At 44.3% G+C, this 18,294-nt stretch overlaps 1 protein-coding gene across 13 annotated transcripts in view; it reads left to right on the top strand.

Moving 5' to 3' along the window:
* The first annotated feature begins 265 nt into the window (after positions 1-265).
* mbnl1 (muscleblind-like splicing regulator 1) overlaps positions 266-18,294 on the top strand; it is a 43,374-nt gene continuing 25,345 nt past the window's right edge. For 2 of the 13 annotated variants that reach the window (XM_086128835.1, XM_086128825.1), the window contains exons 1-2: positions 3,708-3,936; positions 11,143-12,084. In XM_086128835.1, the coding sequence (XP_085984961.1) occupies positions 11,911-12,084 (174 nt within the window). In that variant the 5' untranslated portion in view covers positions 3,708-3,936; positions 11,143-11,910. Of the gene's footprint in view, positions 443-3,705; positions 3,937-4,659; positions 4,935-10,690; positions 10,799-11,142; positions 12,085-18,294 lie in introns of those variants that run through there. The other 11 variants (XM_086128840.1, XM_086128830.1, XM_086128836.1 and 8 more) reach the window with 9 other exon arrangements.

The raw sequence follows: 18,294 nt of genomic DNA, 5'->3' as shown, positions 1-18,294 counted from the left end.
ACTCCATCATTTTTTGTTGACTTAAGAGCTGCATCTCAGTCCTTTGGCCACACATAAGTGTGCACTACAACCACAGTTGTGAAAGTGTAGGGGAAGAGGAAGTTTAAAAAAAAAGTGGATGCAGACTGAGCTGAATAAGGTCACCATATTTGGCATGGAATAATGCAAGCAGAAGATGCAAATGAGATAAAGGAGTGGTTGTCATGGAGACTTGATGTTGCGCAGTGATGGTTCGCTGTAAACCTGACCACACTTGCAGTATGGCCGTTGCTAAGCAGAAGGCGCTATTGTGAGTGAGCGAGAGGGGAGAGCGAGTAAAGTAGCAGACGGATGGGGGGAAGCAAAAATGTTCCTTCGTGGTGCCGTGCGTTGCGTCAGCGTGACCTTTGCTTAAAGTGGTTTTTTTTCGTCCAAGTAGCACTTCAGCGATAGACACGCGCAGGTAAGCTCACTGTAAACACTCTGCTCACCGTTGCTGATTTTTTTTTCAATGTTTGTAATGGATCCGTTTTGTTTCCATTTTTTGTAGCTTGGCAAGGTTTACTTGTGAAGCACATACACCGCTGTTCAGTCCAATTGTCGAAGTGTATCTAAGTTTTTTAAAATTTTGGGTTAAGGTGGTTTGTTGGATATTTTCGATTGTGCAGTTGTATGTCACGCCGTATCTAGACAGAGAACCTGCTCGAAGCCCAAGTGAAAGGCCTCTTCGGAAAGGGTGTTTCTATGCGATTCCTCTTTATCTGCAAGATAAGCGTCCAGCTTGTGTAGGGAGGCGCGCACACAGACACGGCCATGCACGCACGCATTCTTTCCAGTGCCAGATGAGGATGAGGCAGCGTGCTATTTCCTCGCTCCGTATTTCAAACTTGACAGCTTGCTTGAATTACACCTGCCTCCCCTTCCCCTCCCTGTGCGGAAAATAAATTAAGAAAAAATAAATAAAACAAAATGCGAGAAAAGCGCTAAACCGGCTCTCCGCGGTGGATTTTCAGCAGCCGCCTATTTACAACTTGTCTCTTTACGATTTCTTGTACGTTTTTACCAACGTCCCCCTGCATATTTACAGCCTAATTGTTTACATAGCAAACGCCTCGCTCGGTCCAAATATAACATGTAACGCAATCAGGAAGTGACCCGGCCGGCGTTCTTTTCACTTTTTGATTCCGCTGTCGCCAAAATATATTCAAGTTAAATAGGTTAGCTTGATTGCTGCTCCCAGCTGTTGGCCTTTCTGCAGGCAGGCTGTGTGCTCCATTGCAGTCGTATCGCTGGGATGCTCGGTAATGGAAGCCTAATGTGTATTTGCGGGTTAGTGATAGATGAGCAGTCAGAGGTTGGCACACCAAAGCTCCAGGACATTTCCTCAGGAGAGTGAGAGTTCACGTTTGCCAGCCAGTGGCATTTACAGGAAGATGGGAAATAGCCAAGCTCTGATATGATGGCGCAGTTTAAGGTGGGAAATTTGTTCTCCTCGGGGAAGGAGAGAGAGTGGAAAAATACGTTTTGACGGCAGTGAAAACGTTAGCTGTTTATTATCGTGCTGTCATTTAGCATTCAAACTGTTGAAAATTAACACCTTTGATGTAAGCACTCGGTGGAAATCCCCTTCAACTCCGTTTTGTATTAACACACACACACACACACACGCTACTTCCTGTTTTCGGTTGGTTAGCGTTAACGTGCGTGAACTCATTGTTAAACCCCCGTTTTTTGGGGGCGGGGGCAGGGGTTTGTTTTTTAAATTTTTTTATTCTCACTTTGTTTCGTGTGTCCGCAGAGCCTTAGAGAGGAGCATTATTCCACTTGCTTATAATTCTTGGTTTTTAAAGAAAAATTAATAGGGTGAATTTTCCTTGTAATTTGCAATTCACTGAAAGGGTAAGTGTATACACGTATTATGTACAGTATATCCATTAAAAAGGAATTCTATTATGATGTAAAATGTTTTTTCCAATACAATTTTTAGTAAATTATATAATAATAAAAAATATTAATTTTATTATAATATTAATAATTATTCTACACTACTGCTAATAATAATTGTAGTCGTAGAGTTTTATCACTGAGTTTTTTTTAAAATAATGCATTTATAATAATAATAGAATAAATAAATCATGACTTGCATTTAATTATGGTTAATTGTGTAAATGTAGTTTTCTATTTTGAACACCAATAAGGTGCTTAAAATTGTAGAATTCAAAAAATGGCAATGGATCCCAGGAGAGGTTAACACCACGATGTTGTCAGGGAAGAAAACAGAATTCAACTTGGCTGTTCTTACCGGATGTAAGCCATTAACCAAAGAACTGGTTTCTATTGTACTGTACATGGATGGAGCAAATATCTTCCAAAAGGAAACCAGTCTTAAATAGCTAAACGAGCAACCCATCTGGCATCTGCAAACTTGGATCACACGTTCAATTGGACAAGGCTGTTGTTGTCACAAATGGAATTGTTCGTGGTTCTTGTGCAGGAGATTTGGATTAGAGAATTGAGCCAAAGTGATGGACAGATCAACTCGGGTGCTGTAAACACTCGATGATAATCATTTTAAATGATGGGAAAAGAAGGCCCGAGAGGAAGCGAGCTGGCTTGTGCTCGGCTTCAGTAAAAAGGGGAAATTCCACATCAGAGCACAGATCTTTGGCGGTATTGTGATACGTTATCTCCACCACATTGTCTTTGCCCAATCCGAATCACATAACCGTGTCTGTCTTGCCGTGGGTCAAACAAACCGTTGTCTGGGTGTGCAGGGCACATTGCACCCGCGTGCTGGAAGTCCGTGTTGCAGCTGTGACTGCGGCTTGCAACACCGGGTTTAAGGGGACGCCGCGTAAATTAGACAAGACTTATCGCGAGCTTTGTATTTAAGCTGTGCAGAATTGGAAACTCTTTCAGATTGCGAGGGAACGGGAAGATGCGTTCAAAGCTTCGGGGTGTTTCATCTGAAATATTCGAATGCACTTTCACTACGAGCATGTCTTGCAGCTTCTTGGTTGTGGTTGTAATTTTTTGGTGCTTATCTAGAATCTTTTTGAAGCAACCGTTGACTTGGAGGTCACTGATGCTCACCGATTGTCCAAGGGAAATGTAAAGCAAGCATATTCCTTGTTTTTTGCATTTGCCTTCCTTTCCTTTCCTCTCTGGATTGACCTCATATTCCATTTGATGTGCTTCCACACTCTGCCCCCGTCTTCCTCTGCTTTTTTTTTTTGGCCTCCTGTCACTAATCTTCCTGCATCCCCCTCATAGCTGTGTTTCCTCAAGTCTCAATTTACCCCCACCCACTTCACTGTTTACTTCCGGGTCTGATAGCATATGTTGCTGTTGTGGAAGGGGTGGGGGGGGGGGGGGGTGAGGAGGAGGAGGCGTGGTCCGCCTGCAGCAAGGAATCGAAAGAAGATGAGGAGACTGCAGGGTCTGCACGGCCTGTGCCGTCAGAGCTTCCGCCTTCTCCTAATAGCCGTCCTCCTCCACAGCTGTTGCTACTGAATTCCCCCACCCTGACGCTTTCCTCGGGCGGCAGACTGAGCAGATCCAGGATCTAGGGAGAAAAGTCGACCCGGTTCTCCCCTCGACACAGTTAGCTCGACCACTTTAGGAGGCAGCGGTGGGGGAGACACTGGCGTTAACAGCCAACGCTGCAACGTGCACAGTTGCAGACATACACTCCTCCTCTCGGCCCTCCCTCGCTCCCTCCCTCTCTCACTTTGGTGCTGGGCTCCGCACAGCTCCTCCACTCATTCGTTGCTGATTCACCCGCTTGCCTCTCCTCTGCCAGTCGCTCTGCCGTGCTGTGCTCTGCCTGCCTGCCTGAGAATGGTCCAGCCGGTGCCTGGGGGTCTGCTGTCGCAGCCTGTCTGAACACACACACAAACACAAGAGTCGGTCGACACGCGGAAGCACTCACGCATTATCTGGAGAGCAATGTGAGAGGTAAGCGCTCGCTTCGTAACCCTCCTCCCGGCCTCGGTTGGTTTATCTCGATCTTTCCTCCTGTGGGTGCTGCAGTCTTGACTTTCCAAAGTGGGCGTCTGTGCATCGGAGCATAGGCGACGATATGGGGATCGGTGTCCTTAGTGGTTGCTGTGTGTATCCAGTATGCGTGCCAAAGGGTTATTGATGGCTGTTTGTTACAGTTTGTTTTATGGCTACTGGCACTGTCGCACACACGCAGTAAGAAACATTCTTGCCTTGAAGCGTTGATTCTCAATAGCCATTTCCCAAGGCTAGTTCACGAGAAGATTTTCGGACGCGTCTACGGGGGGGAGAGCGCGTGCATATGCGCGGAGGGCCGATGTTGATCCAGGAAGCGATGGAGATCAATAGATCACCGACTCGTCTCTCGTTGCTCCCGTCTGACTCGGCACACCTTGGGGTTCGTCCTACAGCGCGCACTTAAGACGGGGTAACATTTGATTCCATTCTGCCTCTTCCCTCCATTGCTGCGTCAGCCCAAAAGGGGAAGCATGATTTTGCATGTGTGTGTGTCACAACGTGTGTGCGCACTGCAAACTACCGCCCCGCTGCATGTAAATTACATGTGACATGTGAAACTGCTACTACCTTATATGGTATGCACAGTATTTCAGTACAGTAGAATCTTGCCAAGCATTCTGGTTCGCGGGAGGAGAGTGTGTGTGTGTGTGTGTGTGTGTGTGTGTGTGTGTGTGTGTGTGTGTGTGTGTGTGTGTGCGTGTGTGCGTGTGTGCGTGTGTGCGTGTGTGCGTGTGTGCGTGTGTGCGTGTGTGTGCGTGCGTGTGTGTGTGTGTGTGTGAGAGAGAGAGACTCGGTGAGTGTTTGCATGTGTCTAGTGGAGGGGGAGTTACCAAGGAGGGACAAAGTTGAGAAAAGGAAATGGGGGGCAAGACGGAGAAGGAAAACAAGCAAATGTACTTTTCAGGGAATGTGCTCCTCAATGTTTCAACTGAATTGTAAGTAAGTCGTTCTGTTTCGTTTTTGTTTTCCAGTCATATGACATGACTTCACTTCGGAAATGTGTTCAATTTTCTTCTGTCCTGGCCGAGAAGGGTCGGGCCTTTTTTTTTCAGAGTTTCTGTAACTCTGAAATGGCCCAAATCACATCAGCATGGGATTCTGCTTAAGTCATGACACGATGAGTGAATCTTGTGAGGCTTAAATAATTATCTTTGGTTCTCCCCCCCCCCCTCCCCCCCCCCCCCCCCCCCCACCCCTCCCTCCTTGCTCATTACCTCTGGCCTCCTCCCTCACATCTTTCCTGGCTTCCTCTTGGTGGTGTGTCTGTGGTTGAGGCAATGATGTGGAATGTTGTTGTTGTGACTTTGTGGGAGTCCGTAGGTAGCTCAGGCAGTGGCGCTCATGCGCGCACATTATCACAAGTATGTACACAAATGCGGCAAGAGATTTTTGGGAGATTGCATTGGCGTGCAGCAAGAAAATTGGACGGGTAACCCGTTTTTAGTCAAGCAGAAACCCGAGATGTGTGCTGCTCTCACTGAACAGCTCTGCATGCATGTGTGGAGCCCATGATATAGAGTATTAAAGCGGGATTGACAGCATTGGTGCTGACAGGTTAAGCCTTTATTACACGGGGGCTTTTCTCTGTGTTCTTTCTGTGTTGTGACCACTTTTCAGCAATGTGTGACGGCTTCGGTTGACTGGGAGACCCCTCGCTCTCATGAAATTCCTCACTGAGCAGAAACAAATTGCCGATGACACGTCATCACACCATTATTTGTCTTCTTAACCTCTAATATTTATTTGTACTCTTTTTTTTTTTTCCTCTCACATGACATCAGACATGTTGACCATAATCCTCAGTCTAACTGTTTCCCCAGAGAACAGTCTGACTCATGCTGGTTTTGGAGAAAGAAACAATTGGCTTTCGGGTTGTTTTGTGTTGTTGTGTCCAGAGGCGCTGAAGTCAAACGGACTCTGAACATGGCCGTGCATAACCACGTGCGAGAGAATGCCTGTGCAGCTTCAACAAAATAGCAGCACTCGCAATACTAAACTAGCATTACGACGTTAGCCATGGCTGATAGGTTGGTTACTTACCTGTAGCGGAGTGTTACTATAGCACTCAATCTTAGCAGTTTTATTTTTTTGAATGTACAATCATATTTAGTCTTTTACTTACGCTTTGTAAAATCCTATTTTGTGCTACCCTTGTTTTTGTTTTTTTCCCACACCGGGCCACTGCAGATGTTTGTGTCTGCATTATGAGGCAAGAGCTCATCGCATCGCACCTCATGAGCTTGGTTGAGCTCCCTGAAAATGATTAACTCAATGAAAGTCATACAGATAACGGTAGCAAGAAATAGGCCTACAACCGATTTAGAAGGTAAACAGACCCCTGAAAAAAAAATGGACCCATGGTAAATCATTATTATTTTATTGTTGTTCTCACACTCCCTGTCCTTTGAGATTTATTTTTAAATTGAACTTCATCTTGGTCTCCTTTTTCTTTTTTTTACATGACAAAACTCTGTAGTTCTAACACTATGATTTGTCATTCTTGCTATCTTTTGTTCCATTTCACAAAAATTAGGGGTGTCCTAATCCATTCGACATCACATGTCGGTCTGATATCAAACCAAAAAAAAAAGATTATAACGGTCTACATCCAAAATCTCCGATATTAGCACTCATATCCTCCTGCTCTTCTCTCAACTGCATAGAATAAATGGATTCTGCTTTCTCATCCCTATTGGTGCTGACTTATGTTCTTTGTTTGAATAGTATCACTTGAAGTTTCTTCGAACATTTCACACTAAACAATAATCATTCCTGCTGATAGGGTATCGGACAGTACTCTAGGCTGCAATATTGTGTCGGAAATGAAAAAGTGCAATCGGGAAACCCCAAGCCTCCTAGCCTCCTCTTAAAAATAGTATATTTATTTATACAGTATATCAAACCACTCCCGAACTGTGCCAGCCGCTACTATGTAGAAATCAACCTGTGAGCTGCTGCTGATGTTTCAGCATGGTGACCCAGATTACATAAATGCGAGCCGATGAACTTCTCATTAAGCCATAAGGCTAGCCGTTGTTGTTAATATCACACACGAACATGCGAAAGTGCAATTTTGAACACAATCTTATATTCACGACAACTTAAGGACACACACCATCGGGACACAATTGGTCAGTGTGTGCGCATGCTAAACAAGTAGCCTCATTGTCTCCAGAGGTTAATTTATGGAAGAATAAACGGGGCTTGTTTGTGCGCTCTTGCCGAAGACAACCTCACCGTTTTATTTAATGGCTCAAGTTAAACGAAAAGTCATGAGGTGGCTATGACTTCATTTTGAAAATGACAAGAAGGGTGGTGAATGTTGATAGTATAGATTTTGACTCTGCATCTTGTTGATGGTGACACCATCATCTCTGCCCCGGTGTGAAAATAGCTTCAAGCATATCTGGTATTGGAGTTGGAAGCACTGTTGTTGGCACTTCCACGTTAAATAGTCACACAATCATCCCTGCTTTTCCCACATGCATCAAAATTAATGAAGGAATGCTCGGTGCGCAGCTAACTTGCTCTTAGCCCGCACCGGCAACAACGGCTGGCTAGCTAGCATGGTAGCCACTAATCATCCACTTCATTTTAGCAAATAAGATACACTTGTGGCAAGTATCGCTATTATGGAAGGAGGACGAGGAGTATGTGACAGGAGAAGACAAAGAAGCTATGCTAACTGTTAAGATAATATAAAATGTAGGTTATCTAAACACCAGAAGAATATGTGCTACGGTTGGTGGTATGTACAATATTTATAATATCACCAATGGCATTTTTATTTGCACTACAAAGTGCTGTGTTTCAATTTTGGCGGTTGAATTCTTCATGATAATTGTTGTCAAAATTGCTAATCTTCAAAACTCAATTAGATAATTCAGCAATACTTCCATTGTATTTTTACACAGCATGTTTACACTTTTTCCACATTTATAGAGCAAAAATCTCTGATGCGGGTTGCGCTAAGACATTAAATTTGTATGGCCAGCTCTCAATGTCTTTCTCCGTCGGTGTGTGGAAGCCCCAAGAGACAGAGTGGTAAACATATATGTAAAGGTCAGAGAGGGCGCTATTGACATGCTATGATATTCCGAGTAGCTGCAGCAGCAGCATGATGGAGCCCTGCGGTGTTGCGTTTCCTCCTGACATCCTCCACTTTGATGACCTATCTCAGCACACTGTCACCTTGCCTCCACTTCTATCAGTATGCTGAAATCTAGTCGCAGCAAACAAAAGGAAATCTTCTCCCCTGCAGTCAAAAGCTGAAAATAGAAGCGCTGGCTGGAAGCTATCATTTTGCACTTTCTGTTTGCAGCAAAACAAGCGCAATATGGATTTTGCAGAATGCCGCATAAACTTCAACTCGACTCGAGCTATAAGTGTCACTTGACTAATGGTGAATTGCCTCATGTGCTCTTTCAGGAAGGCCTATCATAACTGTGAACCGCACCCTCTCTTGTTTTCTCATCAGTACTCAAGCAGTTAGTCATACTGACAACTCCGAGACCTGCCTGTCTTTAAACATTATTTTTTATTGTGCCTGCATTTCTGTCTGTGCTCGTCGTCTGTGCCCCATCGTCAGGTTTCTTGCATCGACCAGCTTACCGACACTACCAAAGGGCACCCCCCTTCCGCAAATTTGCTTTTGTGACTCATTGGCAAAGTGAAGCAAGAGAAAGACATGCTCGCCTGCTGTTCATGTCAGAAACCGTCCATGATCTGATGTTGCACGCACTTTTTCTTGTCCTTGCCTTGCAATGTTTCTCCAATGTGCTCTAAAGGCTCAGTGGAAGCTCTCTCACCATCTTGCCTCCTTCCAACGCGGTTGACCTTGCACTACGTTAAGACCTTGGACACGAACATAGGCTGTATTGGTATGCCATTATGCATAGAGTGAGTGACCTCGGTGAAGGATAAGAATGATATGAATTATTTGGAAAAAGTAGATCTTCAAGACCGAGGGAGGCATGAGACGATTCGAATGAATGTACAAAAAGGGCTTGGCCTCCCGGTAAAAGATGTAGCAATCAATAAGGGAAGGATATCCATGTTCAGACATGATGGGTCATATCGAGGGCTCATTATGAGGATTACTTCACAGCGCTGAAGCCTCGCTGCCTTACATAGAAATAGCAAAGTAGAAAAACTTGAGGGGGTTTGGCAGCTTTTCATATAAGAAGCGATTGCCGTGTTTATTTGAGTGAAGCAAGCCCACGGCACCATCGGTGTGAACAATGTTGTAAGTGATGGCTCCACCCGACCCCATTAGCTGTTGTACAGCTGTAGATGTTTGAGCGTGTTTATCTAAATTCGTTCTAATTGCAAAGTGTATTTGTTTGTGGAGTGTACGTGTTTGAATGTATAGCCGAGACAATACCCCAAGCTGCAGTCAAGCAGACGATGTTTTTGTTAGCTGTCACGCCAGCTCGATTTTCACTGAGCAGCACAGTTCCATTTGTTGTGGTGTCTATTTTACATGCCATGTTACTGGTATGTCCGGAATCAGATGATTTTAACATACGAGGTCAGTGCTTTTTATTACGTCGCAAAAAAGTGGACATGCACTTGGATGCTCCTCCTACTTCAACTGAACTTTACCACAAAAGTGGCTTCATATCCGAAAACTATTTACTCCAATTAATGCATCATTCTTCGTCTATCTAAGACAGCGACTTACAATGACCGGCAAAATGCTCTTCCACAAGATAGCAGAAGGTACTAGCTACTAGTTGCCATTCATACAACGGATTATCAAATACAAGTGCATTGCGTCTTGATTTAAAATAGCACTTTCACAGCTAGCTTAATTGAAAAGGCACATTTTGGAGTACGTTGACATTTTTTTTCTGAATATGAACGGTACTTCTGGGTGATTGTGTGCCGTGAGATTTTTCGGCTGTAAAAATGTGTGCCTTGCTCAGCAAAAGTTGGGAAACATTGCTTTTGGTTGGCCAATTTTTTTCTTTCGTACATATACGTAGTGCGCATTGGGTGCAGTGCAGTGTTTGTATTAAGATAGCACTCGCAATTCAAAGGTCATCCAGAGCGACGAGGCTTACTTTTGCTATCAAGGTGCCGTGCAATGACAAAAGAAGGCCGCAACGTCACTCTCCCTTTCATTTGAAAGACATCTAACCACGATGCTTGGTCATGACCTGGTCTGCGCTGGTGCAGAGCTCTGTTACAGCACATTGCAGTGCTGCAGTGCCGTAACATTCGCAGTTCCTGTTCAAGTGCACACGCTGTTACTGGGAAAAATGATTTCTCTACACAGGGTGTGGTGACTTAACCCTCTCCTTTTGATAAGAGCAGAATCATCCCTCGGGAGCCTAACCATTCAAATTCCACTCGTGGTTTCACCAGAACTAGAAAGTAATTTGCAAAAAAAAAAAAAAACATAAATAAACCCCCACACACATTCCTTCTTGCACGTTATGATGAGCGAATCCTAAACATGTTAAAGAACTCATTTGTGTGATATTTAATGACAGAACACCTTCCTATGTTAGAATGCGTACAAGAAAACCGAGTGATTCGTTTTGACTCTTTTTCACTCTGGCAGCAGGCGGGTCAGCCTTCGCTGGGCTCCGCCTCTTCTCACCTGGCGCTCAGCCCAGAATGTTGCTGCAACTCTCCTCGCTCCCATTGGCCCAAACGCTCACGGAACTTCGCAAGGAGGGAAATGACTAACCTCTTCCCCCTTGTGCCCTGCCTCTACTTCCCCTTTTCTTTCACTCTCTTCCCTTCTTTCATCTTCAGACATTTGCAATGGCCAGCTTTGCTGCACTCCACTGTAAGTGACACGGGATTTTTCATCTCATTTCATTGCGTCGACGCGGTGGAAAGTTTTGAATGGCTGCTTTGTACGCGCCAGTGCGTTGAGTGTGCGCCGTGGCGTGATGAGTGTGTGCACACCATGTGTGTTTAGAGCAGTGGGCGGGTGAACGTTTTATTTGTCTAGCTGACAACCGACGCATTTCTGACATTTTTACACATTCTTGACTCCCACAGCTTGTATACTTTTGTCGGACCTTGACGTAAAACAAAAGATCACAACCTGATCCCAAAGCGTGACCCCCCCCCCAAAAAATAATTACAAATTATATCGTCTCATTTTTTTTCTCTCTCTCTCCCCAGAGGAAGTGCCTTTGCTGATGTGTGCTGCAGCTTTGACCTGCTTCTACCGCTGAAGCTCTATCTTCTCCCCGCCCCTCCCGCCTCGCTCGCTTGCTGCCATAGCGCAAGGAAAAGTGGCCGCGCCCTCCTCCGACTGCGCTCCGACCCGTTCGTCCATCCGCCATCACCGCCATCCACCCCTCCCAGTGGACCGCAGCCTCCACTAAGCCTCACCTGACAGCCCAGCAGCCCGATTCGCCACAAGGCCCACACAGAGCATCACACACCTTGCCTTTACTTACCTTCGCCTTGGACCCTTTAAGCCTCCACACAGTCCTCAGTGTCCTTAATCCCCATACCCCAAAGCAGACTACACCCCAGACTATCACCTTTGTTGCCTGCTTCACTGCATCTTAACCAGAGGGCTTTCTCTCCTATGCCACTTTGGCTCATGAATGCACCAGACAAGAAGAATCAGTGAGTAATAAGAGTGAATATTCAGGCAGGCTGCCTCCTGGATAAAACCAATTTACTCGATCGAGAAGATGACGCAATAGCATTCACGGCCTTACATCGTCCTGCAACATTTCACCCTGGACTCTTCGGAAACTTTTTTCTTTTGAAAAAAAACAAAAAAAAACCATCATCTCAACCTCGCAGGCAATATCAGCATAAAAACACAAACAAAAAGCGAAATCGTGGATTCAAACCCAAGCGGTGCGCTTTGATCAAGGCTCATCGAACCAGTCTCAGCTGGGAATTGATTTTTTTGGGTGCCAGCACGTTGCCATGGCGATGAACATAGCACAGATCCGTGACACAAAGTGGCTGACGCTCGAGGTATGCAGGGAGTTTCAGAGAGGCACGTGCTCCCGCTCGGACCAGGAGTGCAAGTTCGCTCATCCGGCGAAGAGCTGCCAGGTGGAAAACGGACGGGTCATTGCTTGCTTCGACTCACTCAAGGTAAGAAACCGAAAGAGGAGCGGGTTGGCGGTGAGCGTTCAAAGAGCCAGACGTGCATGATAAAGGCCATTGATAAGACACTTGAGCACATGCCGCGTGGCAGACATCAAGTCACAAGGTACAAATAGCAGTCTTTTACAGTCAGTGGAGTGCGCACCATCTGGCCCCAGCATGTGTTCTTCCTCGTTCCACCCATTTCTGGTCAGGTGATGGGAACATGTGATTAAAAACCCAGAGAGGTGGGGGAGAAGAGATCTTGCTCGACTGATTCAGTCAGTCGCTTTGGAGTGTGAGCACACTGTAAAAACTGTTGCATGTATGTCGAGCATCAACACACGCGGACCTCTGCTGGGTGGAAACGTATTTAAAAAAAAAAAAAAAAAGATTGTCACCAACTTCGATGCCCTTTGCTCCACGGGTGCACAACTAGAGAGAAGTGAGGCGATGGTGCCACTATGTTGCGCAAAAAACACATCCTGTGCCCTTAGGCAGTTGGAAGGAGCTTTTTTGTTTAAAAAAACAAAACAAAACATACCACCGTATATGCATTTCCCCCTTCGGGCAAATGAAAGAAATCACATTTGCTCCTTATCTTTCAGACAAACATTATCAGGGCCCCAGTCTCAAAACACGGGCGAGCCTCACCTGTAACTTTTGACCCATTCATACATTTTCTGAGCTGGCGTCCTTCCCTGCAGACGGTGGTGATTCATGGTCACTGGCAGGATGTAATGATGACAGTCCATTCGGAAAGGAGACAGTGTTTACGGCCAGATATGTTCAGAGCGATATCGTCGGACATGCGCTGAACTCTTCCCGTATTACGTCGGGTGTTCTTGTAAATCAAAATGATAAACTAGCTAAAAGAAGTCGGGCGACGCTATGCTTGGGTGATTTCTTCATGGAAAAGGATACACTTAATGGGGACTGCATGAACTACGTAAAGCTTATTCGGCGAGCGGGTGAGCTGGTCACACAAGCAGGGTACACCTTGGACTGGTTGGCGGCCAATCAGATTTGATCTAATAAGGACAAAATAGTTTGGACTGATCGTACATGTATTGTATACAGGTATGCTATTGGCACCCTGAGAATAAAATATACGTCACGGAATTGTTGCAGGATGGTGGACGTCAGTGTTGCTTTGTCTTTAACGCTACCCCAGGAAATTTTACAACACCACTGCTGAGTTCATTGTTTGGTCTTAAAAAAAGCATATGGAAAACCTATCTGAGATAAGCCCAAGCAGGGCTAGCAGTGAGCTAGCATTTTGATTAAAGTCATGATAAAGCTGTTGAACATGAAGAAAAAAAATATGTCCTTCAGATTTCAAGAAAAAAAAAATCTTTCATGAATGGTAATTTTTGGCAAAATGAAATCCGTTGTGCATGTAAGACTTAAATAGATGATCATTTTGACCACTTCAAGGAAGTGCCACGGAAGCCAGTACAAATGACCTTCATCTTTCTGAATGTCGTGATCCCTGCGTCCAATGCAGTGTCGACTTGCACTGACGCAGCAGGACAGCCGCAACGTGCATGCTGAAGCATCTCGATACATGAACACGTGTTTAAATTGGCATTCTTGCTGACAGAATCGGCTACCGACCGGAAATGAGTAAGTGGCAGACATACAGGGGTTGTTTGAGTGAACCAAGCGGTCTGTTATGAGACTCCGACTTGGATTAAATTAACAATTTTTTGGGGGGGGTGGGGGATGTTTCCCTCTACCTATTTTTTTCCACTTGTAATGAAGCACAGCAAATCTTTAAAAAAAAATAAAAAATACCCTCACATTGCAAACAGGACAGAATATGTGTGTCTGTATTTGTTTGCCGCAGGTTTACACTTGAGTTGATAACCTAAAACCATCAGTACTGTACCGACATTCATGGTGAACATTTCTTCATGTCGCTCGTCGCCCCCATTATGCCATGGTCTGACCCCGCCCCTTTCACTGTCCTGCAGCCTCTTCGATATGCATGTGCTCACTCTCACTGCATGTGAGTGAGGATCGACCTTCTTCTGGAGAGTGTATAATTAGAACAGGTCTCACATGATCTTCAGTGCATAGCTGAATAGGTCACACCCAAACCCAGTCATTTCACCAACAGTCTCTCTCACTGGCCTCTTTTTGTTTTTTCCACGCTACACACACTTTGCTGTCCAGTTGGGAATTTGGGAACGGAGTTTGTACCAGACTAGACAGAAGATAAACTGCATTTATTAATTTTTTTATATGTCATTAACTAGATAGCTCCCTCAAAAAAAAAAATTCACTTTAAATCGGCTTCGCCGTGTGTGCAAATTATCCAGCACACTGCTCTCCCTGCTGTGTGAGTATCTGTTTGGTGCAGCGCAGGCAGCTCAGTGACATGGAAGAGGTGTAAATATTTGGAGAAGGATAATGGCTGGCTGGACCCCCTCATTTTAGAGTTGGCTTGTAACTTTTTAATGATTAACTCCTGAGAGAAAGGTTAAGTGCCACCCTCGCTAATAGTCACACTTGGAACACTCACAATTGAAAAGTGAGGCTCCTTGCAATGGGCATGAGGGTGGAATTAGTCGAACGCATCAGACAAAATGAATGTTTCGATACTAATAGACTGGTTTCGATGTTATACTTCACAGGCTAATCCTTTTTGCTGCACTTGCATGAGAAAATGTTGCAATAGGACTTCCATGCTCAAACCAGCCAATGTCACAACTCGACTTTCCACGGATCTAATCGGCTATATCAGATCGGCCAGTATTTTGCATTTATTGCACACAAATTTTGTGATCAGCTGTAATGTCTTAATTTGCCGACACTGGTCGAATCGATGATTTAAGACATAAAGGAGCAGTTTCTCAAATATCCATTTTTCTGTGGCAGGCCGACACAACTACATTTTGTCTCTCCCTGTCAATTTGTAATTGATGTACATGTACATGATGTGCATTCTTTTGGTTGATCAGCTTTCGAGATTCCACTATTTTCACACCCAAAAAAGTATGCGAACCCTTCAGAATAAGCAAGATTAAAAAAAAAGTCATCTGTTCTTTATCCTGATCGTGACAATAGATGATTATATGTTTTAATTTTTTCGCTGAACACAAAAGTATGTGAACCCCTTGGCTATGGACTTTTCCAACAGCTAATTGGAGTCAGGAGTCAGTGAACATTAAGTCCAATTAATACGACAAGATGGGACATGTTGGGTAAAGCTGCCCAGCCAAATAAAAACGCCATGTTTGAATTTTCTTTTCTCAAGAAGCATTGGCCAGTGTGAACCCTGCCTTACACCGAATCTCTTGAAATACCTGCAATTCCGAATTGTTGAGTTACATGAAAGCTAGAAAGGTATTTCTAAAATCCTTTATGTTAATTAGTCATCAGTCCATAGTAAGACAGATTGCCCATAAATTAAGAAAGATCAACACTGTAGAAACTCTCCTGAAGTGTGGCTGTAAATATTACTGCAAAAACACTGTGTAGAATGAAAAAAGAAATCATAGCGTGTTGGCTAATGACTTACAGAAATCTCTGGTGCACGCTAACATCCATGTTGACAAATCTAAAATAAGTAACACATTAAACAACAATTGATGTCATTGAAGGACACCATGGAGGAAGCTACTGTTTTCCCCAAAAAGGTTTGCAAAAGCCCCCTGAGTGTTCCGCAGCACTACTGGCAAACTCGTGTGGACATAATGAAACTTATGTATTCATATGAAAGTATTGATTCCAACAATTGTTTGGAATAAACAAAATGCTGTGTGGAGAAACCAAAACCTCATTCCACGTGAGAAGTATGCAGGAGGGGACATCATGGTTTGGGATTCCTTTGCTTCCTCAGATCCCTGGACGCATAAGTCTCATGGCCCATCAAACAATTAAAAATGTAAAGTTTATCAAGACATTTTGCAGGAGAACTTAAAGGTAGATTATACGGTCTTCAAAATGCTAGCAAGATTTGAATATAGCCTCCCTTCATTCCTCCCTGCCCACCTTTGCATTTCTGCCCAAAGAAACGCCTCTAGCTCACTACACGATGATACGCCAGGGCAGCTACATTGCTAGCATGACTCAGTCTTGTTGGGAGTGTTGCTAAACATGAAAAGTTATCGACTTGTATTTTTTTGGAATGTACAATAATGAAAAAAAAATAAGAGAGGTGATCATCTTACATAGGCGCTGGCGGTTGCAACCGTATGCATCTGTATGAGCAGCTGTGCGTGTGCGCAAATAATTGATACATCCCTCAGCCATGCTTTCTGTCTCTATACTCTCTGATTGGCTAATTTTGTCTCACCATGACATGGAAAGAAATGAAATGAAAAATGACATGAGAGGTATAAGATGGGACCAGAGAGAGATGTTTTTTGAAAAGGTCATTTGAATATTTCACTGCCAGGTCATGCAGACATTTTAAACATATGACAAAATCGATTTTTATTACATTTTTTTAATAGCTGTAATTTCTACAATCTGTCCGCCAATTGAACAGGACAATGGCTACAACAGAATAAAATAGCGATTTACACCAGACATTCCAAGAATACTGCTGAACCTTCCAGTTTTGTACAGCAGAATGGTCTTCTTCCTCCTGACGGTTATGCACTTCTGATTTACAGGAAATGTTTGATTGAGGTTATTGTTGCCAAAGGAGTGCCAACCATTAGATACAAAGGTTCACATACCTTTTCCACCCTACAGTATGTTCGTATGCTTTGTTCAATCAAAAAACATGGAAGCATTATTGTTTTTGTCTCCAGAGGTGAAGTTTATACATTAACATAAAATACTTTTTGTTGAAAAGATATATTTATGATCTCCCGCGCCATTTTGTGTGTGTGTGTGTGTGTGTGTGTGTGTATATATATATATATACTGCATATATATATATATATATATACTGTATATATATACTGTATATATTATATATATGTATATATATACTAGGGCGGCCCGGTAGTCCAGTGGTTAGCACGTCGGCTTCACAGTGCAGAGGTACCGGGTTCGATTCCAGCTCCGGCCTCCCTGTGTGGAGTTTGCATGTTCTCCCCGGGCCTGCGTGGGTATTCTCCGGGTACTCCGGTTTCCTCCCACATTCCAAAAAACATGCGTGGCAGGCTGATTGAACGCTCTAAATTGTCCCTAGGTGTGAATGTGAGCGTGGATGGTTGTTCGTCTCTGTGTGCCCTGCGATTGGCTGGCAACCGATTCAGGGTGTCCCCCGCCTACTGCCCGAAGACAGCTGGGATAGGCTCCAGCACCCCCCGCGACCCTAGTGAGGATCAAGCGGTTCGGAAAATGGATGGATGGATATATATATACTGTATATGTATATATATATATATATATATATAAGCACACAATTTTTTTTCTCATAAAAATTACATGCAATTCATTTGACACATCATGGTTGTCGTTCTACTTTATACACCAATAATGCACAATTCGCCATGATGGGTCTGTTTTCTGTCCTAAACTGTATTAGTTCTCCTACGAAAGGAGAAACAGCAATCAGAGATATGCTAAACCTGATTGTTATTGCCCTGACAGAAACACATTCACCTATTCACTCTCTTCACTCTCATTTTTTTCTCTGGAAAGAATGTACTGAAAAAGTTACTTGAAGCAAGCAGCCTACTCTCGTCACCCATTTTCTTTCCACTGGTGCTTATTTTCACTTTCCCTCCATCTTGATTTCCTGCTCACTCTGGTTTGTACCTCAGGCCACACCCATGGGTCACATTACATACATGCACACACGCGCACGAACACACACACAAACACACACACACACACAAATGAGTGCATGTGCTTTTAGGCAAATGACATCACCCCTGACCTAGTGTGAACCCAGCAGCAGCAGCAGTCTCATCCAACCAAACAAGGCCCACTCTGTCGTAAAACAAGCAGTGTGGTAACGGTCTGGAACAAGTGAAGTTTGAACACATACCTCCGTGCCATTAACCTCATAGTCTGTCTGCTCGTTCGCCCGACACACCCACCATCATCATGTCTGACTGGTGCGCAAAAACAGGCCGACCGTGTGCACATGCACGTGCGTGTTATGTCTGTGTTAGTGGTGCTGTTGGAGCAGGTTCCAACTCCGAGCCAAGATTACATTCCCCCAGAGCCGAAGGCCCTCATACCTTATCTTCCCTCTATCCCTCCTCTGTCTTTCTTTCTCTCCAGCTCCTATTTTTCTCAGGCTATGAC

Source organism: Hippocampus guttulatus, chromosome 14 (genome assembly GCF_054856545.1).
Source record: "Hippocampus guttulatus isolate MCC_2025c chromosome 14, RoL_Hgut_1.0, whole genome shotgun sequence".
In the NCBI taxonomy this organism is placed as follows: domain Eukaryota; kingdom Metazoa; phylum Chordata; class Actinopteri; order Syngnathiformes; family Syngnathidae; genus Hippocampus; species Hippocampus guttulatus.
This window is presented reverse-complemented; position numbering and strand designations above follow the sequence as displayed.